Source organism: Rhagoletis zephyria, unplaced genomic scaffold, assembly GCF_001687245.7.
Source record: "Rhagoletis zephyria isolate East Lansing unplaced genomic scaffold, Rhagoletis_zephyria_1.1 Rzeph_scaffold_00004, whole genome shotgun sequence".
NCBI classification, from domain to species: domain Eukaryota; kingdom Metazoa; phylum Arthropoda; class Insecta; order Diptera; family Tephritidae; genus Rhagoletis; species Rhagoletis zephyria.
In genome coordinates, this window is record NW_016157088.1 from 198,361 (window position 1) to 226,297 (window position 27,937).

The following is a 27,937-nucleotide window of genomic DNA, read 5'->3' on the forward strand; positions in this document are numbered from 1 at the left end:
GAGAGGCAACTATCTGGAAGTATTTTACATAAAAAATTTACTAAGTATTGCCCGGTTTGTAGTTGCAGTTAAAGAAAACACATGAAAAGGCACGATTTTTTTTAAATTCGAAAAAATTTAAATATTTCAAAAACGGTGACACTTTTACCTGAAAATTTTTTGTTTATCAGTGAGCTCACCCCCCCACCTACCTTGCCCTAAAGTTTGGCACGTTACTTCTGGGACACCCTGTATATGTACATATATAGTAATACACTGCATTACAGAATAAATATTATATTATTATTGAACCACTGGGGATCAAGTAAACTGGTGAGTTATTACAATTTGTTTATGAAGTATATCAACAGGATGTTCTTAGAGACTACAACATTTTAGAAAAAATTACATATTATAAAATATTATTGAGGTTACTTAAATAAGATTCAAGCAGATTTCGGAAAATACCCTTTGGCATAGAGAGATCAAGGTCTAGAGTACTAGAAATCGTATTGAGTTCTTGCACAGTTCTATTTAAGGGAGCATTTCGGCTGTAAAGAGTTTTGCTAATAGCGACTCGTAAATAAATCATTATGCCGAAAAATTCTGCCGGGAACATTGAAATAAATTCTGCTGAGCAATAAGGGGCAATCAACGTTACCGGAAATTACATCGAAAATGATGGGAAATTGACAGGTTAAGCAGCGGCATTAAGTTAATTAATTGACACCGTGAAAAATAGGATGGGATAGGGTCGGAGAAGTTAAGCGATCTTAAGGCGTGTCGGATAAACACGCGCTGGACTGACTCAATCTTGTTTATGTGGACTTGGTAATAAGAGGTCCATTCAATATCAAAAAATTGTTACCAATAGTTACTAGTACTTGCAAGTTTTTACTGGAAATGCATTCGATAACCAAAAATATTTGCTAGAGAGAGCGAATTCGAGAGCGTAAAAACCCGAGAGAGCTGCAAATCCTTGTAAGTAAAAATTTTATTAGCAGGAATAATTACACTGGTCTACAAGGGTTTTGCGAATAAGACGGGACCTGGTGTTTCCGAACGGATTTTTCGTGCTGAACACGAATCTGGGGTCCAAAACTTCCCATCACGTCACGTTTTCGAGAAAAAAGGGGTTGAAACCCCTAAAAACAGCGTTTTTGGCCATTTTTGAAAAATTGTAGAGCTGAACCCTGACGTGCTACAAACTTTGTATATGTCAGAAATTAAAGGCTAAATCGTGCCCTTTCGAATGAGCCCTATGCCGAATTAATCGCATGCACCCTTAGATCAGGGGGTGTATTTGTGTCTAGGAGTCCAATTTTTATATCCACCATATTCGACCCGTCATCTTAAATTTTTAAAATCTAACTGCAGATTCGTAATCAGCGACTTTTAATATAGTTAAAACCTTGGCATTATTAATTTTCTATGATCGTTTAAGATTAAATTCTTTCTGTGATCAATTTTTCCTGCACCCCTAAACACAAATACACCCCCTGCTTTAAGGGTGCACGCGATCAATTCGGCATAGGGCTCATTCGAAAGGGCACGGTTTAGCCTTTAATTTCTGATATATGCAAAATTTGTACCACGTCAGGGTTCAGCTCTATAATTTTTCGAAAATGGCCAAAAACGCTGTTTTTAGGGGTTTCAAGGGATTCGTGTTCAGCACGAAAAATCCGTTCAGAAACACCAGGTCCCGTCTTATTCGCAGAAAAAAAGTTGAAATTTGTAGACCAGTGTTATTTTACATTAATTAAATTTTTGTAAGAACTATACAACATATATATAAAGTACGTATACTAAATTAAAGGGAATCAAATTTCCAGATCCATCCATTCGTTTTTAAGAAATCTTGATTTATGAACTTTAACCTTTGATAATTTTTGATGTTGTTGTTTGCCCAAAAAAAGAAGTATACCGTTAAACTCAGCTTAATCATCTCTAGCGATTCCAACATTTTTTTTTTTTTTTTTTGAGATTTGGAGCCCAACTGCATTTGTTCTAAACCAATAAGTGCTTCAGGGCACTGATGGGGCTTACGTTTTTAAGAAATCTTGATTTAAAAAATTGCGTATTTTGAACTTTAACCTTTGATAATTTTTGTTGTTGTTGTTTGCCCAAAAAAGAAGTATACCGTTATACTAAGCTGAATCATCTCTATCGATTCCAATATTTTTATTTTTTTTTTGAGATTTGGAGCCCAACTGCATTTGCTCCAAACCAATAAGTGCTTCAAGGCACTGATGGGGCTTACAGTGTATATTTGTTGTATGGAAGTTCCTTTTCTTGGTCGCTATTTTACACTAGGTTAATCATGTTCAGTAATTAATGTAAACATTTAATTGTAATCAACTTAAACACTTTCTTCAATGAAAGCGCCCCCCAACTATTTCGGGCTATTCCGTCCAAAGGGGTGGCCCGATCCAAAAAAAATTCCACCACTTGTAGTCAAGAGTCTACACATTATTTTAACACCCACTTTTGTAATTTTTGGTCACTATCTTATTTACAAATTGGGTTTGAAATATGCTCTTTTTTGTAAAATTCGGAAATTAGCGAACATTTATCACTCCTATTCTCCTTAAAGCAGCCACTTCACCAATATATTTTTGTATTCCCCTTCACTTTACACTTTACTCGATTAGTTATAGCTTTCTTTACGACTTTAATATTAACCAATTAACCACAATTCAATAAATAAAAACACCTTCAAAATCACGCGTCTGACTTTGGTTGCATATGCAAATTAAATAGCGGAGTTCAGCTGTCAAACTCCAAAATATGCAAAATGAGAGACAAAAGAAAATAGGATATAACCCAGTAAGCATTAAAAATAAACAAAGGTGTTCTCTGCAAAAGGTGTTCAGCTCCTTTTCTTCGCAAAACAGAAAGAGAATTCTATTTTGTGAGGGTTATAATCCCTAAGTGCAGCCGAAGGCCGCCTACGCGGAAAGGTTTTCTCTGCAAAAGGTGTTCAGCTCCTTTTCTTCGCAAAACAGAGAGAGAATTCTACTTTGAGAGGGTTACAATCCCTAAGTGCGGCTGAAGGCCGCCTACGCAGAAAGGAATTCTACGCAAAAATACATTTGCTAATAAGAAATTTTTTTTTTTTAAAAACTTGTTTTTTCTATTTTCAATTATTCTTTATTCAAAATCGCCCGATATCTAATTTGGCATAATTTCTTTTATTAAAAAATCCCACGGTTTCTGTTAGTTGGGTCATATTCCACTTCAAACTGCTCAGTTTGAATAAGAAAATTCCGTTTTTCCCCCTTTTTCAAACGGTTCCCTAGGGGCCTGTGGAATGAGCCCAAGGGGGGGAGGGGTACGCCTTTTTAGAAAGTGGGGACTGTCCCCTTTCTAGTGGGGGGGCCCTCCCCCTCCGCCCCCCACCCCAAAAACGATGGGTCAGCTACTAAACATTTCCCTATATTTTTGTCAGCTAAAGCACCAACAGTACTCTGAGGCAAGTATTCACGTTTGCTCACCTAACGGATAAGAAACAGAGTGAAATGAAATTTGAATGCCTAATTTTAGCTTGTCGGACCGAAATTAGTCTAGAAGAAATTTTCCGATAATTTTTTTCACTACTGACCGTGTGACAGGACCCATAGAAATGAGTGTTGGGGCCCTGTCTCACGATCAATATTTATTAATGTGATCCAAGTATCGCGATATTTATTGACCGTGTAGCATGCAATATTGATGGATCGTAATCCACATCGCAAAATTTCTAGAAATTCTGAAACCTGGATCGCGGATCGTAATACCGTCAATAAATATTAACGTGTAGCGTTTTCAAAACGCGATCCCTACATTTTGTACTCTAATAATGCGAACATCGAAAACATATTCGCTCTGCCTTTGCGCTCTCTGCTTAAAACCTTTCCAGAGAAATTGAAAGCATTTAAATTAACATTGGATATTTTGAGAATCGTGCACTTCTGAAAATGTATGCAAAATAATTGAAAGGGGTATCTAACGACCAGTATTACTGCCAGTATTAAGAATCCGAGATCGTAAGCTTATTTTTTATTGCAAATTTTCATTATTTATCGAAGTATCGATTTTTATAAAAAAAAATGTATCACAAATTTTCGATATATGTACATCGATATAAATTTACAATTGCACTCATATTTTTAAAACGTATGGCAACACACATTTGCTCTTACTGTCGGCGGGTACTGTTTATGAATTTGTACAACGATTTTCGGTTGCTGTGCCCAAACGCGTGAATCGAATCAAAAACCTTATGGCTACTGTACACGAGTGAGACATAGTTGCTTAGTGTGCTGATTTTAAAAATTCAAATTCAACGTCACATTTTTTCACATTTGTTTAGTCTGTTATAATTATTCAGCGTTTGTAATTCGTTTATTACTATGGCTACTGTACACAAGTACACGAGTGAGACATAGTTGCTTAGTGTGCTGATTTTAAAAATTCAAATTCAACGTCACATTTTTTCACATTTGTTTAGTCAGTTATAATTATTCAGCGTTTGTAATTCGTTTCCTCATTTGAAATAAATTTGAGTTGCCGTTTTATATGAACTCGAGTGCCTACAACCTTTTACACACGCTTGCAGACAACAGTTCACGCTTTATTACAAAAATTTAATTTACTAAATCTGTGCACTAATTTAACAATAATGTCGGTTGGAAATATGGTATTTGTTGCAAATTTCCGAAATATATGTACAATAATTACTCTTATTCTGCCTTAAAGCAGCCACTTAATATCTTCATTTTATGTTTAATTAAAATTGCTATGAAAATCACCTGCGCGCTTGTGATTGTATATGGAAATTAAATGGCGGAGCTGAGCTGTCAAACATAGAAATCACTGGGGCGGCAGCACCAGGTTTACCACACAGAAAGGGAATTCTAGTTACCTCATCCTTTCCCCAGGCTACATCACTGGGGCGGTAGCCCCAGTGGGTGCACACCAAAAAGAGGATTCTATTTGGTAAGGGTTATAATCCTAAAGCGCGACCGAAGGCCGCCTACGCAGAAAGGTGTCTAAAAGCTAAACAACTTTTTAAATATCCTTATTACCCCTTTTTTAAATTATATATATATTTTTTTAATTTTTTTATTTTTTTATACTTAATGTTTCCTAGTGTGGCAACCTGGCTGAACTAACGAAACGATGGCAACCCCGCATGCGAAAGAAGAAAAGAAAGCGGACATAGCAAGTGCACTTAATCGTGCGACAGAATATCTTCTTAGCAATCGACTCGCCGGCGAATACAGACTTAATTACTTTTTCATCTACATTTAAAATAGAAACAAGTTCCTTGTAAAGATTAATATTTAGATATTAAATAATACCGAAGTATTATATGCGAATTTGATTCGTGTTTAAATAAATCGAAAAAAACACTTTGACTCATTAAATCCCACAAGTGGTGACCCCGTAGTAAAGACGGAGATAGTGAGTAAAAGACGTGCATCAAATCACCGTGCTAAGGCGTGCAGAGCAAACTTGCGCGTTAATAGCTGGGGAAAAATAATCTCGCTTTGATTTGAAGCGCCTCGAAAATTCAGAGCAAAACCTGCATAACCAGCTCACCGAAAGCGTAAGTATAGTTCAGGTGTCACGCCACCGAAAATTCGTCGACTATACACAAGCCGGCAATCATAACGGCTCACGAAGTAACGGGCCACCGTAATACCAACGTGACCCGGCAACATGAGCTTGAATAATAGCACGGAAAAGCTCGCAAAAGACGACACTAACGCTGCCGCGAACGACAGCGGAAACGTCAACGCAGGCGTCGACAGCGACAGACCGCAAATCAATGCGGTATTCGGAAAATTACCGTTTCCAAAACTCAACTCAAGTACAATATCGAATCATGGTTCATAAAGGTGGACGCATGGTTCGAACTGCATGGTTTTGGTATACGTAAAGAAAAAGATAAGTATACCGCTATTGTTGCACATGCTGACGACTACATACTAGACCAGGTTTTCGATCTGGTGCGCCGCCCACCAACCACGGCACCATACACCACGTTAAAAATGGCCATCATTGAAAAATTCAGCGATTCAGCAATGGGCTGGTTCGACAAACTTACGGGAATCCAGTTGGGCGACGGCAAGCCAAGCCACTTGCTCAGCCAAATGCAACGAACAAACGCCACGAAAGACGAGTCCGTCATACAACAGTACTGGCTCAAACAATTGCCGGAAGCTGCTCGCGACGTTATCGCCGGTATGCTTCAGGCGCAGCCAAGTACGCCACTACTTCAACTCGCCATCACTGCCGATGCGGTCCTCGACGCACTAAGTCGCGACTCAAATGCAACAGCACCAACCAGGGGGCCATCCGTCAACGCTATCGAAACACCTACCAATCGACTCACTGTGCTTGAAAAACGAAGCGAAAAGCAAGACTCCGTTCTCGAAAATATCAACAGCAAGTTGAGCCAGCTCATGTCCCGAAAACGCAGCCGACAATGCGAACGTCGTCTGGTGAATGCTAAACGCGCGCACACACCACATCGCAGCTCCAACGCAGAACAATCACCGACCTGCTGGTATCACCGGGAATATGGTACTCAGGCTCGAAAATGCCGAAGTCCATGCGATTTTCCCATAAAAAAGACAGACCCAACAAAAAACTAAACACTGCCGTAACGACTAAGCTCGACAGTTCCGGCAGCACACCATCATCGAGCAACCAATCCCAATGCGAACTCGAGGTAAAATTTTCTGAGTTTCCTAAATCCAAACGTTTTCTTTAAACTAGATCGAATGTCATATCAACTATTTGGTGACAGGTAATAAGATCAACGGAAATAAGGTCAATTGACTTTATTTCCCACCCTGGTGCGAAATAAAGTCAATTGACATTATTACCTTTTTAAAAACGAAATAAAATCAATTGACATTATTTCTCTTTCAAATATTAAATTTGCTTAGCTTCGCGGCGGCCCGCGTCAGCGCGCCACACCGCGCGCGTCGCGCTCGCGCTCGCGCCCCGCGTACCCCGCGCGACCGGCGCGCACACCACGTCACGCTACGCCGCGGCCCCCCCGGGCCCCCTTCCCCGTCTCCCGCCGTGCTGTAACGCAGGTAGATTTATTTTTTGTATACGTTGAAATAAAATTTGTATATATTTTAAACATCGAGGGCTTATATTCAATAATACTCTCTATCTGCACACTTTTCACAAAGATGAGATTCTGATATAAAAATCCACCTAAGCTTTAACTGTCATCAGTGATATTAATGCTACCTTATATAACGACAGGTAATAAGTCCCAGATGGTTTCTAAAATCACAAATTAGTTTTTGTGCAAATTGCAGATAGAGGGTATTAATGAATTCAAGCCCTCGATATTTCAAATTTTTATATTTGTAAGTTATTAGAAGCAGGGATGCCAACTTGTCTCAAACCGTGCCATTTGTCCCTATTTTACTTCAAATTGCACTTATTTTTTCAATTTGGCACAAAGTGCCAAAATGGCACTTTTGTAAAAAAAATTACATTTCAATACATTTTTGTGAAATCCTTTGCGTGTACTTCTTTTTCTCAACTAAAATTTTCTAATTTATAAAGGCTATTCAACTGGTTCATCTTATTTTATCATTGCACTTTTGTTTGGAAAATGTAGCTTTATTTTATTGCTAAATGTGAATGATTAAAATGAATGACACCTTTTTTGGCACCTTTATTTTTCTATTTGGAACATTTTGGCACTTTTTATTTATTGTTGTAGTGCCTTTTTACTGTTTTACTGTTTTTTAAATGAATTGTAGTTTAATGAATGTGGTTTTCCGAATTTGTTTTTTAGTGATAAGTGTTTTTCATCTATAAATATGTTATTTTTCATTTAAAAACCTGGCTTATATTTTGATAATTACTACACAAATCCAAGCTTCACACTGTGTACGTAATTTAGAAGTATTTGGCAAAGTTTCATCAAAATTGCAAACTTTTAAATAAGAATTTATCTAAATTTAGAAATTCTTATTAAAAAGTTTGTAATTTTCATTAAACTTTGGAAAATACTTCTTAACTATGTATTCAGTTTAAAACTTGGATTTGTATGGTGTTTGTTAAAATATAAGCCATGCTTTAAAAACAAATAAAAAAACATTTATGGCATGAAAAACATTGCGAATATTTACAAAAAATCACCTTTTTAATAAATGAATTATTTAATTTTTATTTATTGAAAGCTTAGCTTTATTATTACTTATTTGGTACATTTTGGCACTTTTTTATCCTCAATATGGCACCTCATAACTAAGGATAGTTGGCAGCCCTGATTGGAAGATTTCTGCTGTGTTTTGGGGCAATCAACTTGTCTGCAGTAAAAAAGCATATAATTTGTGTTTCAAAGTGTGAGAAAACCAATTAATTAACTTATATGATCTCGGTTCCGATATTAAATAATCAATAATTGTTTATACCCGCATTTTGGTACATTGGCTCGTTGAATGTGCCATCTAATAAATAGTGTCGTCATTCTCCTTAGCTGCTTTTAAATGATGTTTTCACAAATTGCTGGCGGAGACATTGTTTCCTTATAGAAAGGTTGGTTTCTTTTCCACCTTAGACATTCCGAGTTCGTTCAAAATATGCTAATTTAAAACACAGAATTCTTTCAGGGTTCCTCCGGGGTTTTTGGACATGGACTGTTTCTTCAATTTAATAGTGTTCGCTTTATTTTTGTGGAAACGAAACATGTTTTGCAAGTTATGGATCATTTCTACACTCTTTCTTAAAATATTTCTCGTATTCCAGCTGTGCGTTTTTACATATTCGTAATTTAAATTTTTTTAATAAAATCAATTCGTGGGAGTTCAAGATTGTGTGTGGATTAATATCACAACACTGAGGATTTGGCTATAACCTTTTTCATCTATTAAAAAACAACACTTACGGGGCAATGTTTATTGTAAGAACAACATTTTTTTCTATGAATCGACATACTTTAAGCATTGTTGACGCTATTTCCATTTGAATGAGGAAATAGCGTCAATGACTTTATTTCCAAATTTTTGTTGACTTTATTTCGCTTTTGAAAAGGTAATAATGTCAATTGACTTTATTTCGCACCAGGGTGGGAAATAAAGTCAATTGACCTTATTTCCATTGACCTTATTACCTGTCACCAACTATTTTTGGTCGACACCGGCGCAGAAGTGTCGGTCGTTCCACCAACTCGAGCATGCCGCTTGTCAAATTCTGAAGGCAACCCACTTTTCGCCGCTAATGGGACCACCTTTAAAACCTACGGCGTAGTCCGTCGTACGTTCGACCTTGGTCTTCAACGCAAACTCGTATGGAACTTCGTCATAGCGGAAACTAAATACGCCATCATCGGTGCCGACTTCCTCTGGTATTTCAACCTAATCATCGACATCGGGAATTCGACACTGATAGGCACAGACAAAGCACAACCTCGACCAGGTATCTGCAGCTTCGGAGCAGCAACGAACATCGAAACAGAGAGTAGCTCCACCGAAATCGCAAACCTTCTTCGGGAATTTGGTGACATCACGAACCCTAATGCGCGGGCCCCATCGTACCACCAGATCCCTATCGAACCCGGCGACATACACAAAACGGCGATAACCACTCCGTTTGGGTTATTCGAGTTTACACACATGACGTTTGGCCTTTGCAACGCTGCACAAACGTTCCAAAGGTTTCGATTTCGTTTTTGTATACATCGATGATGTGTGTATCGCTTCTGAAGGCGTCGAGCAACATAAAGCCCACTTGCGGCAAGTCTTCGAACGTCTTCGCCAATTCCACCCAACAGTCAACTTAGAGAAGTGCAAATTCGCTCAAACGCAAATCCAATTCTTGGGACACCCAGTTACGGTGGAGGGCATCAAACCGTTACCCGAGAAGGTTCAAGCGATCATCCACTTCCCGGAGCCGGAAGTCGCCAAAGAGTTACGTCGTTTTTTGGCAATGATAAATTTGTATCGTCGCTTCCTGCCAAGCGCAGTGCAACACCAAATACCCCTCGTCAAATTAATACCAGGTAACCGAAAAAACGACACAACGCGAATCAAATGGACCGACGAGGCAATCAACCATTTCAACGAATGCAAAAAAGAACTAGCAAACGCAACGCTATTGGTTCACCCAGCCCCGAACGCCCGAATATCGCTCAGTACGGACGCCAGCGACACTGCCATCGGCGCAGCACCTCATCAAATTCTACACGATGAGTTTCAGCCACTGGCGTTTTTCAGTCTAAAACTCAACGAAGCACAACGGAGGTACAGTACCTACGACAGGGAATTACTCGCGGTATACCTAGCCATCAAACATTTCCGAGCCATGCTGGAGGGAAGACTCTTCGAGGTACGAACAGACCACAAACCGTTAGTCTACGCTTTCGCACAAAAACACGACAAAGCATCACCGCGACAGCTGCTTCATCTGGACTTGATCAGTCAATTTACGACGAACATCATACACGATGCAGGCGCCGAGAACACGACAGCAGACACACTATCGCGCATCGAAGCGGTTGAATCAATAACCATCGACTACCACCGGATGGCCGAAGATCAAGTTAGTTGCCCAGAACTGAAGAAACTTATCGAAGGCGACTAATCTCTGTGTTTGAAAAGATTGTGCATTCCAAACACAAGGCCCACAGGCATTCCTACTGCGATACATCTACATCGGAAGTACGCCCATTCGTACCACGCCCGCATCGCAAAGATATCATAGCATGCATAGCATCTCACACGGAGGCGTGCGCGCAACCACAAAGCTCATCAAAGCACGCTTCGTTTGGCCAAATATGGGCAAGGATATTGCCAAAGAAGTGCAACGATGTCTCAGCTGCCAAAGATCTAAGGTCAGTAGGCATGTTCGCTCACCTTTTCAGCAACTTTCTTTGCCGTCGTGTAGATTCGAACACATCAACATCGATCTCATTGGACCACTTCCGCATAGAGTGAATTTCAGTACTGCCTCACGATTATCGACAGGTATACGCGGTGGCCAGAAGCCGTTCCTCTGAGAGACATAACAGCGGAAACAGTCGCCAGAAAACTCATCAATGTTTGGTTTTCGCGCTTTGGCATACCAGCACGCATAACAACCGACCAAGGAAGACAGTTCGAGTCGCAGCTTTTTAACGAGTTGTCACGTATGCTGGGTGTAACCCACCTGCGGACAACGGCATATCACCCGCAAGCAAATGGCATCATCGAACGCCGGCATCGCTCACTGAAAACAGCAATAACGTGTCACGCAAGACAAGACTGGATAAGCCGCTTATAATCTTGCTAGGACTGCGCACAACATTCAAGCCCGACATCGGTACAACAGCCGCGTAACTTGTCTACGGTACCACATTACGGTTGCCTGGACAGTTTTTTAACGATAGGCAAATCTTCCGACCACAGTCGGACTTCGTCCGGCAACTCAAACCGCGAGTCATGATTCCTCAAAAGCATTCGTATTCAGCAAACTTGCCGATGCAACGCACATATTTGTACGCAACGATAAAGCGCGACCGGCGTTCCATCCGCCTTACGATGGCCCATATCCAGTGATCTCCAGACACCCTAAATATTACACCGTCAAAATCAACCGCAACAACGTAAATATATCCATAGACCGACTTAAGCCAGCATTCATCGAATCCCAGATACTCAATCAACGACAACCGCGACTCAACAACATTCAGCCACTTCGCACACAACACCATCATCTACAATATCATCGACACCCGAACAGTTGGCTCCGAAGGAGACATCAACAAACCGCAGCGGACGCAGGATAAGACTCCCCGTCCGTTTCCGGACGAAAATCCTGGGGGGAGCACTGTGGCAACCTGGCTGAACTACCGAAACGATGGCAACCCCGCATGCGAAAGAAGAAAAGAAAGCGGACATAGTAAGTGCACTTAATCGTTCGACATAATAGGAGTGTACGCGTACGCCCAACTATCTAAAGTTTTAGAAAACTTTTTGTTTGTGAAAAGTGCTACAATTTGTAAACACATTTATAAACGCGTTTTACTTAAACATTTGATTAATAGATATGTATTAAAAGTACTATATGCGGTGAACATTGTGCGAGGTTTTATTGCACATATTTTGCCGAAGTGTGTACGTAACAACAAATAACTTAAAAAATATAAGCCTCCCGCAGCTAAGAACTATGTATTTGCAATCAGAACTCCCCTACCGTTCCATAGCTACCTTTATGCGGAACTCCGGGGATGCCAAACTAAATTGCAGCCTCAGTAATTGCATTAAAAACGATATTTGCGTTGACTTCGCGAGAGTGCACCACGCTTTGAACAAAATGCCTTTATGGAGGGTGTAGAGGGGGTCGTACACATCACAAAACTGAACCGGACGACGAGGTAACTCGTAGTTTACGAGTAATTTGTTGTTAAAGTTGAACATTTCACCTAACAAAATGTACGATAACAAACCATTTCAAACAAATACAAGTGTGCAGAAACACACAAATTTCAACTAAATTAAGCTATTTGAACGTTCATCTGTTTTATATTTTGTTAGTTTCATTATTTAACGATGAGGAACACGTTTAAAAATAATTTGTTTATTTTCCATTAGACAACCGAAATAGTATGTATAAATGTATGTATGGACAATGACCGAAACGCAGATGGCCGCACGTGTGAGTAACGTGTTGCCAGATGTTCAAAGCGTAAGAATATTATAAAGGCGAACATGATAATTGATGCTTTATTATAAGGGTATTAATCAAACCTTATAAATGCATTGTAAACCATATAAACTTATAATTGTGTAAACCTTATAAATAAACTGTCAAAATTTGTGTGGAAACTCGTTTACGCGTTTCTGATAAATTTCTCCAGCGATTTCACTGAATAAACTTGATAAACTGAAGCCAATGCAACTCTGTCGCAACTCTAGCTATGTTTTCTTGGCAATAATCGGGATCCGCATAAAAATTTTGCACGCAAATTCAACAACAACGATATGACCCTGATAGAGATCTGGTTAAATTTTTATCCGTTCTGTTTGTTTTGTTTCACTGATAATTTGGCCGCACAGTTTGGTAGCAGTGACAAATGAATTCATACACAAACAGATATTCTGTCATTGTTTCTTTAAAATTGCTTCAAATAAATCGCCTTTATGTTATAAAGGGTGAACACACCAAAACTGCGACACTTAGAAATTACTACCAGAAACAAACTAGAAGGCTTTGAAATTATTATTTTTTTGTATTATATAACTTGGAAGTTTATATGTTATTAAAATGTTAAAATAATAGTTATTATTTGCTCCATATGCAAGTGATCGGTATTTTCATCGCACACGCGCCATCATGTTCTGCACGACTGCATCATCGACATTACGCGATGCGCAAAACTACGTTGTTTTGCACTCTTCAATAATTTTCACTCTTTCCCCTGTTTTCTTCAAGATTCCTTTGACAATTGACCAATATTCCCCAATAGGACGTGGCTCTGGGCTATTGGGTGGATTGCAGTCGTGAGGTACAAAATTGATGTTATTTGCATTATACCACGGCAATGTGTCCTTGGCATAGTGGCAGGTTGCCATGTCCGCCTAGAGCGATGGCCTACTCCTTATCTGTTGATAAATGACAGAAGACGCCTTTTGAGGCACTCATCCCGATAAAATTGATCATTCATTGTCCCGGATGGGAAAAAGGGGCTGCTCTTACGGCCGCAGGAACAAATAGCTTGCCAAGCCATGTGGTTTTTGGAAATTTGGACTTCATTTTCAGCTTACAACTTTCAGGGGCATCTTGACGACTTGCAGCAGTATAAAAATCTTGACCTGCAATATATGTTGAATTTTTATAGCAGTAGGTTTCGCAGTCCATAACAAAGCAGTTGTATTTTTTAATTTAGAATTCATACAACTTCCGAATGCGGGTTTCGCTGTAACATTCTACTTTGCACCTCGGTCTGGCGCTGATTGAGCTGTAGAACATCTCAATGAAGCTTTCCGCTTTACCTTTTGTACGAAAAACTGCGATCTCCGTACGGATTTTGCAACATAATGCGACAAAATCTTTGTTTTTACCACTTTGAGCATGCTAACCCTCGCTCCCTGGTTTTCTCGTAACTGCCAGGCCTTATTTGTAACGATTAAAACCCTGGAAACTGTCGAATAGTGCACTCTTTAATTTTTTAGCAATTTTACGTGTACTTAAGGCCGGATCATTTATAAACTCGTGCAAAATGGTTTGTCTCGTTTCTAGCTCGGTTGCCATTTTTAACTCAACTAGGAATCAAATTTAAATAAAATTTCTTCTACGTTCAACTAAGGTCATGGTTAACTTATGGTATTTGAATTTCAAAATATTGAATTCGTTTTGGGTAAGTTATAAGCTTCACCCTTTATGTGCATTTATTTAAATAGATATTATCTCGTGAATATAATTTTTTCCCATTTAATGAGTTAGTTTCTATAATTTCTTTATCCTCGTGCTAGTAATATAAAGTTAGTGATACTGAGCTCGATAACCAAAGAAAACACGACTATTGTCGCAAGTGTAAACGAAAAGAGTGTGGGTCGTTCATGAAAAGAGTGCGTAAACTTATAAGATTATCTGCTTGATAAAGCTATGTGTTTAGATGAACACCAATTATGAGTTTAATAACTATTATGAGTATTATGTGTGCAGATAATGTCATTTTTCAGTAAAATGATAATAATTATTGATTGTATGATTTAAATATACATCATAATTATAGTATAGTCCCTTTTATTGTTGAGAAGTTCTGCTCAAAAATACTTCTGCTCCTTTTCTTCACAACACAGAAGGAGGATTCTACTTTGTGGGGGTTATTATCCTTCTGCTTCTTTTCTTCGCACCTCAGAAATGGAATTTTCTGGGACCGGCCTGACGACGGTTGTCGCGCTCATCGGCTAGAACAGCCGCTTCAGCAGGGAAGTTCGGACGTGGATCCTTAATACATCCTGCTGGGACGAAGCGAGCTGCAGCAGCTGTGACTACCCTGCGGAATTTACGTTCACCTACGTGAACGTCGGTTGGTATGGGCAGTGCAGTGAAGGCGCCTTCAGTAACATCCGCGAAGCCTTTCCAGCCAGCTTTGGAAAAGTTGATATAGGTCCGGTGATCCACGGAAGCAAAGTCGGCATTTTTATCAATCGAGATGACTATGGGCAGATGGTCTAATGCTAGGGTCAGCATAGGTCGCCATGATACGCTGTTCATAAGACCAGCGCTGACAATTGTTAGATCTGGCGAGCTGCAGCAGCTGCCCATAATCCTGGTGGGTGCGTCGTCTTTCATTGTGCAGAATGTCGTATCGTCTATCTGCTCAGCCGGATGTATTCCCCTATGATCATTTGACAGGCTTGAGTGCCAAAGATCGTGGTGCGCGTTAAAGTCACCAACTACCATACGGTTTTCAGCTCTGAGTAGCGCACCTATATCAGGGTGATATCATGCCGGGCAGCTGGTGACAGGGGGTATGTATACGTTAAATATTTCGAGCTCAACATCGCCTGATCGGATAGCAATACCCTGACATTCTAGGATGGTATCCCTCCGGTCGATGTCTGCTTCAACAAGACGATACTGCACGGTGTGTTGCGTGATGAACGCTAAACCTCCACCATTGTCTCGCTCACGATCTCGACGGTGCACGTTGTATCCGGCGCAATTCAACAGCGTTAAGACAGTTATCTCCTTGATCTTGCTCTGGAGACCGTTACAGTTAAATTGTAGCACCTTTGTGTGCCTTGGGAGACCGATTGTGATGTGTGGTGTTAAGGAGTTGTGTTGCCTGCCGGCTCCCTGATGTACGTGCTGCAAAAGGGGGTGCTGCCTTGTGGTGGTGGTTGGCGGCGTCGCGGGGGAGGGATGCGACTGGGCAGCACAGCAGAGGCCCACATAGTCACTCGTCCAATCTCGCGTGTTGTGAAGTCCTGATCATGCCCTAAATTGGCACCAGCGATGGCAGGAGTTGCACTTTACTGATGTCACGTTACGGTATATTCTGGACTGACGAACAGATCAGATTGTCGGAGGGACTAGGAGTTGCCGACGGCGGTGTGTGGGTGCTATTGTGTTTGTTTGTGTGTCTATTGTTGTGTTGTGTTTGGGTGTGGATGTGTTGGTTGTGTGCTGCCCGGGCGGGTGGTGGTTTTCCGTGGAGGCGGTCCGGTTCGCACAGTATGGGGCCACGAACGACGTGGTCCATTGCCGGCGCGTACGTAGGCCCGAGCAGTTCCGGAGTTAACTCCACCCGTCACAGGCATTATACCTGACCGAGGTGGAGTTTGTATGCAGTCGTCTCTGGCATACGCAGCAGGTGTAAATTTCTGGCCCTGGGTTAGACTCTATACCGGCCCTGAGCAGAAGGGTACGGAGCAGATGTAGCCCTAGAATCGAGCAACGTTTGATGGATTTCGCCGACCTAAACGGGGTTAGATCGCCGAAACAACAGCCCTTGGACGGGTAAAACCCCGGGTCATTCCGGTACGTAGAACCGGCTGGCGTGGCCCCTAAGCTCCCCCCATTTGAAAGGGGACAGTCCCCACTTTACCGAAAGGCGCACCCCCTCCCCCCCATTCGGAGCCTCCCACGGACCACTAGGGAACCGTTTGAAAATGGGCGAAAAACGGCATTTACCGAGGAAAATTTAGCAGTTTGAAGTAGAATATAACCCAACTAACAGAATCTGTGGGGTTTTTAAATAAAAGAAATTATCCCAAGGTGGTTATCAGGCGAAAGAAAGGGGGCTGAACACCTTTCGCAGAAAACACCGCTACCGCCCCAGTGATGTAGCCTTGGGAAAGGATGAGGTAATTAGAATTCCCTTTCTGTGTGGTAAACCTGGGGCTACCGCCCCAGTGATGTAACCTTGGGAAAGGATGAGGTAATTAGAATTCCCTTTCTGTGTGGTAAACCTGGGGCTACCGCCCCAGTGATGTAACCTTGGGAAAGGATGAGGTAATTAGAATTCCCTTTCTGTGTGGTAAACCTGGGGCTACCGCCCCAGTGATGTATATTAGTTATTAAATTAAATTAATTAAATTAAATTAATATTTGCCATGGAAAGGTTTATATTTTTAATGCTTAGTGGGTTATATCTTATCTTCTTTTGTCTCTCATTCTTTTGCATATTTTGGAGTTTGACAGCTGAACTCCGCCATTTAAAGGTAAGACCGCACTAAGCGACGCGACACTGCAGCGGCACTACGCGACACGGCGCGACACTTTTTGGTATATCGCACTGAAACTGCAGCAGCGCGACACTTCGCTGCAAATTTTTTAATTTATTTCCTTCAAACCTTTAAAACCTTCAAACAAGATGGATGCCAGTGACGCTGATGTAATGTTAATGCCTTTTATTTTTATTTTCCTTGGCGAATTCTTCTCAAATATTGTTTCTTTACATATAATTTTCTTCTTGAATGAAATCCATGTGAATATTCACTCACAACTGGAAATCCAATTACCTCAAGTCAAAAATATAGTACGAAATGTTATGTCGTACCGCTAGGTATACCGCACTATGCGGCACCGGAACTGTGCGACACCACGCGGCGCGACATTTTTGCCTACGTTCCCACGACAGTCGGGTCTACGTAACCGGTACGACCCAGATTTATATCTGGCCAAGGACTGTCACTCCAGCAACACTCCCCAAAAAGTCTTTGGGGAATTTGTATGCTGTTACAACAACAACAACAACATTTTTGCCTAGTTGGTCAACTTTGCCGAGTCGCGTAGCTCCGCTACAGCGTAGTGCGGTATGCTCCATAAGAATACATGCAAAGAATATTGTGCCGCGCTGTGTAGTGTCGTGTCGCGTCGCCTAGTGCGGTCGTACCTTAATTTTCATATGTAACTAAAGTCAGACACATGATTTTAAAGGTGTTTTTATTTAGTGAATTCTGATTAATTGGTTATATTAAAGTCATAAAGGAAGTTATAACTAATCGAGTAAAGTGTAAATTGAAGGGGAATATAAAAATATATTGGTGAAGTGGCTGCTTTAAGGAGAATAGGAGTGATAAATGTACGCTAATTTCCAAATTTTACAAAAAAGGGCATATTTCAAACCCATTTGTAAATAAATTAGTGACCAAAAATTACAAAAAGTGTTAAAATAAATTAATACATTTTTTTGGATCGGGTCACCCCTTTGAACGCAATACATCGAAATAGTTAGGCCACGTACTAAATAGTACCCTTTTTTTTTTAAGCGCCCGACCACCAAGGCCCCCTATGGGTCCCTAGGGACCCCTTATAAAAATGGCCATAAATCACAATTTTTACTTACGTCCACAGTATTTTTGCGCAGAATTCCTTTCTGCGTAGGCGGCCTTCGGAGGCGCTTTAGGATTATAACCCTTACCAAATAGAATTCTCCTTTTGGTGTGCACCAACTGGGGCTACTGCTCCAGTGATGTAGCCTGGGGAAAAGGATGAGGTAACTAGAATTCCCTTTCGTGAAATTCGTCATAGATTTGTGAAAATAGCTAAAAACCGATGTTATGGTAATGGGGTTGGCCCCAAACTCATACGCCAAAAACTCTTGACACCAGTTAAAATTGTTTCAGCTTGCATTAATAGGTATTTTTACTTGAATATCACTTTGGTATAAAGTAATATCGTTTAAAAATGTCGTGCGAGAAGCCATTTGCAACTCAGCGTAAATGCTTCAATATAAACAATGAAAGGAATATGTTGCCACATGGGCCAAACTTTATGAAAAATATAAATATAATGCTGCAGAACACCTTTTGCAGAGACCACTTTCTAAGTAGGCGGCCTTCGGCCGCGCTTTGGGATTATAACCCTCACTACGTAGTATTTTCCTTTCTGTGTTGCCAAAGAAAAGGGGCTAAACACCTTTTGCAGAGAACACCTATCTGCGCAGGCGGCCTTCGGCCACTCTTAGGTATTATAAGCCTCAGTACGTAGAATTCACCTTTCTGTGTTGCCAAAGAAAAGGGGCTGAACCATTTTGCATAGAACACCTCGTGATTTTTTATAACAGATTTTCGCCTGCGTCGCTTTTTCAATAAAAATCGATACTTCGATATACAGGGTGTCCCAGAAGTAACCTGCCAAACTTTAGGGGAAGGTAGGTGGGGGCGGAGCTCTCTGATAAACAAACAATTTTCAGGTAAAAGTGTTTGAAATATTTAAATTTTTTTTAATTCAAAAAAATCGTGCCTTTTCATGTATTTTCTTTAACTGCATCTACAAACCAGGCTATACTTAGTAATTTTTTTATGTAAAATACTTCCAAAGCTACGAGGGCACTAATGGTATGCAAACGCCTAGCAGGGAAGACCTGGGGCTGTAGTCCCAAGATCCTGAGATGGATGTATACCATGATAGTTAGACCAATAGTCACCTATGGAGCAGTGGCTTGGATCTCGAGAACCACTCTCACCACGGTGAGGCAATCCCTCACCAAGCTTCAACGTCTGGCATGTGTATGCATTACGGGGGCAATGCGCACATGTCCGACGGCAGCGCTGGAGGTGGTTCTCGAGCTCGAGCCGCTGCACCTTACCATAGAACAGGCTGCAAAGCGAACTCTACTAAATTTCGCGAGAGAAGGCTTTGGCAGAGGCAAAACCCTATCTTTAAGGAACAGAGACAAGCTAGGCTCCCAAGTTCCGTTAGCTTTACTCCCCAGAGACGACAGGCCTAAGGTGGTTAACTTTGACAGGAATTTCAAAATAGAGCTTTGCACCAAGTCGACTTGGAGCACCTCTCTCATGGAGAGGCTTATCCAATCGAGCTCGTTGCAATGGTACACAGACGGCTCGAACACTCCGGAAGGCATTGGGGCTGGCGTCTACGGGCCGAGGCTACAGCTCTCGATACCCATGGGGGCATACCCGAGTATCTTCCAGGCGGAGGTCTATGCCATCAGTCTGTGTGCAGAGATTAACCTACGTAGGAATTACCGTAACGAGAGAGTTTTAATATTGAGCGACAGCCAGGCGGCACTCAAGGCCCTCTCATCATTAGAGGTCAAGTCGTCCTTGGTTCTTGAGTGCATCGATAGGCTCAACANTTAGAGGTCAAGTCGTCCCTGGTTCTTGAGTGCATCGATAGGCTCAACAGCCTGGCGGAGCACAACGAAATCCAATTAACTTGGGTGCCAGGTCACATAGGAGTTGCGGGCAACGAGGAAGCGGACCGACTAGCTAGAATGGCGGCCGCCCCGTCGCCTATACGGCCTGAGCCCTTCCTAGCGATTGGACCTAGCACAATCAAGGAAGAGCTGAGGAAAGAAAGGAACAGACTAAGGAATCAACACTGGGGTAACACTACAGGTCTACGTCAAGCAAAACACCTACTGGGAGGCTACAACCTTACGAGGTACGGGGAAACTTTGAATCTATCCAAAGGAAAACTACGGATTATAACAGGTNGGTAACACTACAGGTCCACGTCAAGCAAAACACCTACTGGGAGGCTACAACCTTACGAGGTACGGGGAAACTTTGAATCTATCCAAAGGAAAACTACGGATTATAACAGGTTTTCTGACGGGTCACTGCAGACTGAGAGGCCACCTACACAAGCTAGGGATCTGGTCAAACGACCTATGTCGTTTCTGCGACGTGAATGAGGAGACTCCCGTGCACCTGCTTAGCGAATGCGAGGCGGTCGAGAGAAGACGGGAGGGTACCTGGGCCATTACTGGCCAAGTGACAAAGCAATACAATCGCTAATCCCTGGGGCTCTCTAGGATTAGATGAGGTACTGTAAATGGTTGACGGCACAATAGACCTTTTGGTCGCAGTGCATACCTCTATTAATTATCTATCTATCTATCATAAAATTATGACTATTTTGGGATTTTTAACATTTTGATATTTTCTTCCCCAACTTTGACTATCTCTGGTGAAAAAAAACATGTACTGAGCTATAACTGTACATTACATAAAAAAAATTGCTCATTTAATAAAGATTTCAGAAAGGTGCCACTCTTACTGCTTGGAATAGAAAAAAAAGTTATCGCCGCTTTTGTGGGCAAAGGACTGAGACACGCTAGAACGTATTTAATAGATTTAAATTTAAGTTGCTCTTGTTACCGACCAATGACATGCTAAATAGTACAAAGGTACATTATTACCTGCTCCTGACATTATTTTATGTTACTTACCGGAATTCGGACTAGAGTCTATAACAAGGGCTATATCTATCTATATCTATATCTATTTAACTGTTTAGTTATTTCCACAATTAATTACCCCACATAACAGTCTGTACTCCGGGTAAACATATTCAATATTTATTCCATTCAGATTGAGTGGCAATACCGCACATCAGCAGGTGAATTTTGCGCTGAGCACACGAAAATTGTTTACATTTTAATTAATAAAATATATAAGTTTTTAGTGATGTATTTAGCGATATTTTGACATATATGACCAAAATGAAGTATTGTTGTTGTATGTATAGTGAAATTTGGGCATTTTGTGCGTTTATGTGAGTGTAGTAAGTGAATAAAAAAAGTGCTATTGTGGAAAAGTTTTTTGTTAATAACTTTTGATCTGGTAAAAAAAAGTTAATTTCCGCGTTCGGATTCTTGTTATTGGGGTCCAGACGCGTCTAATGGTACCCCCTTTCCAAAATTGTGTCCAATTTTGGGGGTTGAAAGCCTACCTAGATAATTACCGCGAATCCTATTTGGTAGGGGTTATATACCTAAAGCGCGGCCGAAGGCCGCCTAAGCAGAAAGGAATTCTACGCAAAAACACTGTGGACGCAACTCCTATTTTTAGTTTTTTTCTAGCGTAACGATGGGTATTCTTTACTTGGTCCTATTCCCCTTTATAATATTCTTACGCTTTGAACATTTGGCAACACATCTTAAAAGTTATTCTAGCAACACGTTACCAGTGTTGCCACAAAAAATTACCAAATTCCTCAAAAACAAATGAAAAATCCTCAAACTCCGAACAAATTACTCAACACTTACTTATTTACTATGAACAGGTACTTAGCATAAAAAATAATTACATTCTCCAATTCAATTGGTACATTTGTTTTTGCGGTTCAAACAAAGTATCACCTTTATTTTTTATGCCTTGGTTTGTATACAATATTTCTGCTAGAGCTGTAAAAGAACCGAAATTTCGGATACCCGTATGTATTCGTTACTAATCCAATCAACACCCGTATCGTTCGTATCGTTACTTTACTCGTTACTTTTGATATAAGCACTTCCCTGCAAAAATCGCGAATACTCCATGCATGGTGTAAAGAGTACTCCCTAAGGACCAAAGAGTACTCCACAATTAACCACAATTCATATAAAAAATATGGTCCAATTAACATTGCGATGTCCTAGGGCAGGACCATATACTCCATCCCTGCATTACATCAGAGTAGCACAAAACTACTCCAACATATTAACAATGGCATTGTTGTTATATTTTTTCGTTTGTACACGCTTTTGTTCTTCACTTCTCAAATGCTTTTTCGAAATTAATAAAAACCAAGACAAAAATTAAAAATTACATGTTGCCTCTGATGGCATTCGAACCCGAACATGCTGGGAGCTAAGAACTAACAGCGAGCATCTCTACACGTTCAGCTACAGCCAGACATGCAAACGTGCTTTCAAATGCTCAACTTCAATCACATTTCGTTAAAACACGAGCAGTTATCGGATAACAAACAATAAGCTGGCGCAGAGACACGAGTTGGTCCGCTACAGCATGACAGAGGAACACTTTTGTAAGTACTCCAATTTACCACAAATTGACTACATGGTCCAACGATTTTTGCAGGGTTGTACCTCACAAATGTTCGTTCTTCCATATGCATACATGTACATACATATATACATATGTATACACCCAACATATTTTTGCATCGATTCGAACAATTTGATACAGGCTGCGTTTCTTTATACATTCCGGATAATCCCATTTCACAGCCGGAATAAACATAATGCGTTTGAAATATACGTCAACATATCATCAGGAATGTTCTAAAGCATAAATAAACAAAAAAGTTTATTCCAAACGTTCAGAATGAATAAAGAAATGCAGCCACAATCAAGCACTTGTACCTCACAGGAATCCTGCATGCATGTATAGCCCAATCACTTTAGATTTTTTCAACGAAAAAATTCCGGGAAGAAATTTTTTGACGCAGTTAGGTGTCTCCTGTTTAGGTGAACACAAAATGAAAATTTTTCCCCCCAATTGCGATATGGGAAAAGTCCGCCATTTTGGATTTAGTGTTTTTACGATTTGCGCGCGAATTTTGCATTAGATTTTTTCAACGAAAAAATTCCAGGAAGAAATTCCTTGACGCAGTTTGGTGTCCCCTGTGTCCGCCATATTGGATTTTGTGTTTTTTACGATTTGCGCGCTAATTTTGAATTTCTCGCGAAAAAACGTAGAGAACAAATTTGTGGAGAATTCGATTCCCTACAATTTTCATGTGCCTATAATTTTTTTAAACAATTATTTATTGCAAAAAATGCGCAAAATTGGGTAAGTGACGCGGTTTTTTCGAATTTTGAGCAATTTCTATTTGAAATTAGTGACATATTTAAATGGGAAAGTGGTAGAGGACAAAATTTCCAATAAACGCATTATTTATATACTCGCGTACGACGTCTAGATCTTAACCAACAACGCGCTCAATGCAAAGGCAGAGGAAAGCAACTCAAAACTTTTTTCACAGTATCTCGGAGGTCGTGTTTTTTGGCGCGTATTTTCAACTGTGGGTTCACCAATAGGCCAAGCCCATGAATAACTATTTTCAGTCAGTTGAAACTGTAATTAGCAAATAGTTTTTGTCCTTTTATCAATAGGGCTTTTCTCTGATTCTAAAGTTTTATTGTGGCGAAAATAGCTATGTGTGGATTAGGACTACTGACGAAACCACATAGAAATAAGACGCGCCAATAATTTTACCTCTGAGGTGGTGTGGAAAAAAGTTTGGAGTAGCTTCTCCTTTTCCGCTGCATTGAGCCCGTATTTGGTCGAGATCTACACGTCGTACGTAAACATATAAATAATGCGTTTATTGGAAATTTTGTTCTCTACAACTTTGCCATTTAAATGTACCACTTACTTCAAATATAAATTGCTAAAAATTCGAAAAAACCGCGCCACTTGTCTAATTTTGGGCATTTTTTGCATATTATTAGCAATAAGTAATTGTTTAAAAAAAGTTGATAGGCACATGAAAATTGTAAGGAATCGAATTCTCAACAAATTTGTTTACCTTTTTTCGCGAGAAATGCAAAATTCGCGCGCAAATCGTAAAAAACTTAAGATCCAAGATGGCGGACACTTCCCATATCGCAATTGGGGCAAAAATTTTCATTTTGTGTTCACCTAAACAGGAGACACCTAACTGCGTCAAAAAATTTCTTGCCGGAATTTTTTTTAATCTTACGTTAATTTTGGTCTAAAGTAATCGGGCTAGTACGTACATATCGTCCCGTTTCTGCCTTAACCACGTATCTACAATTTTTGGGAAAACGAATATTACCACTTATAACAGCTGTTTGAGCGCCACACTGTTTGAAAATAGAACAAAGACTTAATGACGGTACTCACTACTGTTAGTGGAACCAGAAATATTAAGTAAAAATGCGTTTATTGTATCCTAGGGGAAGAAATTAAGCATTTTTTCTTACACTCTCTAAAATACCTCTATTGCAGATACGAGGTTAAAGCCCTGTATGCAGCTCTCAAGAAAACGGTCAAGAAAAAATTCCCATTATTTCGTGTGTGTATCCAAGGAATTTTGACATTTTTGATACCTCACAGCCTGTTGCCTCACTCTTTCCTCACGAAATAATGGAACGGGCATATATTTCTGTTGCAAACCTGGGTTGCCTTGTCCTCTTTTTTCGCACAAAACTTTAGAAAACCGTAGTAGAAAGCGTAGTAAATTTCTTAACAGCGTACTGCCGTAAGGAAATTTGACTCAAGAAAATTTCTTAGCCATTTCTTGTATGTCATTTTATATGGAGTTTTTCTTTTCTTGAGAGCTGCATACAGGCCTTAAGGCAGAAACGCGACGATATACAGGCAACACACTTTAGTATCGATACGAAAAACAGTTTCGTTACCGCACAATATGTTGTGTTGTATTGATTCTCGTTGATGGTGCATATACGGAACATGCGAGTAACGAGACTATTATGTTGTTATGGTTGAGGGGGTAGCCGTAGCTTAATCTTTATTTACAAAATATACATACAAGAATAATACAATACAAATTATAAGATCTTAAATACAAACTTGGATATTATATGGCTTACCGCGTATTACGTTACAACGTATCGGCAGACGGAAAAGAAAAAGAAATAAAATAATATGCAAACGGGATACAATAACGGATCCTAGTTCTACAATGACATATCAAAATTAAAGTCTACACTTGTGGGTTGCCAACATCCTTCCTTCTTTTAAAAAGATGGTAATCTGGAATCCATGCAGGAGGTCTTTTACGCCTAGATGAACGCCTTAGCTCTGGATGAACCTCGGTTTGCTCTGTTACCGGTTCGCGGTTGTCATTCGGAGCATCGGTACTAGCCTCTGGTAGCAATTGGTTCAGAGGATCTGCCATATTCGTGCATGGTGTAGTCTGCTGACTCGTATCACTTGAAGCCGATTCCTGTGAAGTAGCGAGATCTGGCTCTGCAATACAAGCGCGTGAGTTGCTAGCGTCAGAGACTGATGACGGTGACAGATCGGAAATAATCGAATAAAATATCCAACGCCTTCTGTGGAGCTTCGACGAATCTTGAACGTAGTTGGTTCGCGTGTGATTTCACTGCCTTAAAAATGTTGGAGTTTTCAATTCTTACTTCGTAATTTACTTTGCCAATAATCTTTGTTATTATTCCAGGTGCCCAAAAGGATTCATTCAGCTTATAGTTTCGCGTATACAGGATCACCGATTTTATAACTTCGTTCCTGGGCATGATTTTGTCTATTAAATTGTTGTTCCATACGCTCGTTACGTTGATTGCTATGTGGCTTAGAAATCTTAAGGAGGTCCAACTCTGTCCTTAGCCTTCTCCCCACGAACAATTCAGCTGGCGATTTGCCTTGTGCACTTCGATTTGGCGTAATTCGATAGGTTTGCAAATGTTTGCAAGATTTGTTTCGTCGTTCCTGCGCCCTCTAATTTCTTCAAAGCTCTTTTCAAAGTATCTGCGAAACGTTCTGCTTGCCCGTTCGACTGTGGGTGATACGGAGCAGTGAATTTATGAATAATACCTTGGCTTTTGCAGAAATCTGAGAAAGTTTTACTCGAAAATTGGGTTCCATTATCGCTAACTATTAGCTCTGGGTTCCCAAATTGTGACGTGAAATCAGCAATACAATTTAAAATGCTTGCAGAAGTTATTGAATTAACTTGGTATATTTGCGGCCACTTTGAATATGCGTCGATGATTAAAAAGTAGTAAATGCCATTTACCGGACCAGCAATGTCGATATGAACGCGTTGCATTGGCAGTTCTGCTATTGGCCATGAAGAAATAGTCGTTTTCGGCAACGTCTTTGCAGCAGCAGCGCATTTCCCACATCCTTGAACAAATCGCTTAATCTCTTCATCCAGTCCCGGCCAGTAAACGTAACTCCGAGCTAGTGATTTTGTTCGCTCGATTCCTTGATGACCTTTATGCAATTGTTGTAAGATACGTTTGCGGAAACAGTAAGGTATAACCAATCGATCTTTGAGCATAATGCAATTTTCGACTATACCCAAAGCGTCTCTATGTATATAATAGCTGCGTAAACCGTCGGTTATCGTATTCGGCCACTTACCATTCTTCAAGTATGAGATGACTTCTTGTAAAACTTTGTCCTTCAACGTTGCATTTTGGATCATCTGGAACGTTACTGGTAAATTCTCTAAGGCTTCGACTGCACTTTGTTTCACTTCACGCTCTAGTTGACAGCAAGCGATGATCGTATCTTCGTTAGGCCTTGTTGTGTTTCTGGTGAGACGCGATAGTATATCTGCAGCCCCGAATTCCCTCGTAGGTATATACTCTAACATAAAATCGTAAGACATCAAGGTTAAAGCCCATCGCTGAAGGCGGTTTGCAGAGTGTGCAGGAATCCCCTTCTTATTACCGAAAATTGCCAGCAATGGTTTATGGTCGGTATGCAAGTAAAACTTGCTACCGTACAAATACTTATGGAACTTTACCACTGCAAATACTAACGCTAAACCTTCCTTCTCAATCTGCGAATAATTTTTCTCAGCTTGAGTAAGCGATCTTGAAGCATGCGCGTTTGCCTTCTCCTTACCATCAGGATAAATGTGACAAATATATGCGCCTAGACCCACGTTAGAAGCATCAGCAGCTACTTTGATTGGCAATCTTGGGTCGTAGTGTGTTAACAACAGATCCGAAGAAAGAAGTTCTTTGAATTTGTTGAAATGTTGCTGACATTGCGATGACCAAACCCACTTTCGAATCCGTTTTCAATAAAACATCCAAAGGATTCCTCAGAGCGCGCATTTCTCTAATAAACTTACCGTAGTAGTTTATAGCGCCTAAAAATGTTCGAAGCTCGCTTACATCTTTCGGAGGCGGTAGTTCCAAAATTTTGTTAATTTTGCTCTTATCTGGGCTAATTCCATTTTTATCGATGTGATAACCCAGATAAGTACAGGACTTCTGAAAAAACTTGCACTTGTTGAAGTTGACAGTGATGTTGCGTAACTTAAAACGTTCGAATATCTGAATCACTGCGTTAATGTTTTGCTCTTTACTTTTAGTGGCTATAACAATATCGTCTAAGTACGGGAACACTCCAGGAATTCCCGACAGAAGTGATTCCATAACTTGTTGAAATGCCCCGGGTGCAGATTTAACTCCTGGTGCTAAACGATTGAATGTGTATAACCCTCGATGCGTGTTGATCACTAAAAGTTTCTTGGTATCTTCATCAACTTCTATCTGCATGTACGC

The 27,937-nt window shown here is 40.4% G+C and overlaps 4 protein-coding genes across 6 annotated transcripts in view; 2 read left to right on the plus strand and 2 right to left on the minus strand.

The window, feature by feature from the left end:
* LOC108371546 (uncharacterized) overlaps window positions 1–6,798 on the plus strand; it is a 58,536-nt gene extending 51,738 nt beyond the window's left edge. The window contains exon 2 of the mRNA XM_017627160.1: window positions 5,111–6,798. Within this exon, the coding sequence (XP_017482649.1) occupies window positions 6,015–6,620 (606 nt within the window). The 5' untranslated portion in view covers window positions 5,111–6,014 and the 3' untranslated portion in view covers window positions 6,621–6,798. The remainder of the gene's footprint in view (window positions 1–5,110) is intronic.
* Window positions 1–12,856, minus strand: part of LOC108371457 (uncharacterized) — a 25,310-nt gene extending 12,454 nt beyond the window's left edge. The window contains exon 1 of the mRNA XM_017627059.1: window positions 12,845–12,856. The gene's annotated coding sequence lies outside the window, so the exon portion shown is untranslated. The remainder of the gene's footprint in view (window positions 1–12,844) is intronic.
* The window catches only part of LOC108372025 (Ring finger protein 11), a 76,798-nt gene that overhangs the window by 31,423 nt on the left and 17,438 nt on the right, over window positions 1–27,937 (minus strand). The gene's annotated exons all lie outside the window — the stretch shown is intronic.
* Window positions 20,058–20,796, plus strand: LOC108372329 (uncharacterized). The gene is made up of 2 exons (XM_017628022.1): window positions 20,058–20,390; window positions 20,503–20,796. The coding sequence occupies exons 1-2, from the start codon at window positions 20,171–20,173 to the stop codon at window positions 20,694–20,696; spliced, it is 414 nt and encodes a 137-aa protein (XP_017483511.1). The 5' UTR covers window positions 20,058–20,170; the 3' UTR covers window positions 20,697–20,796.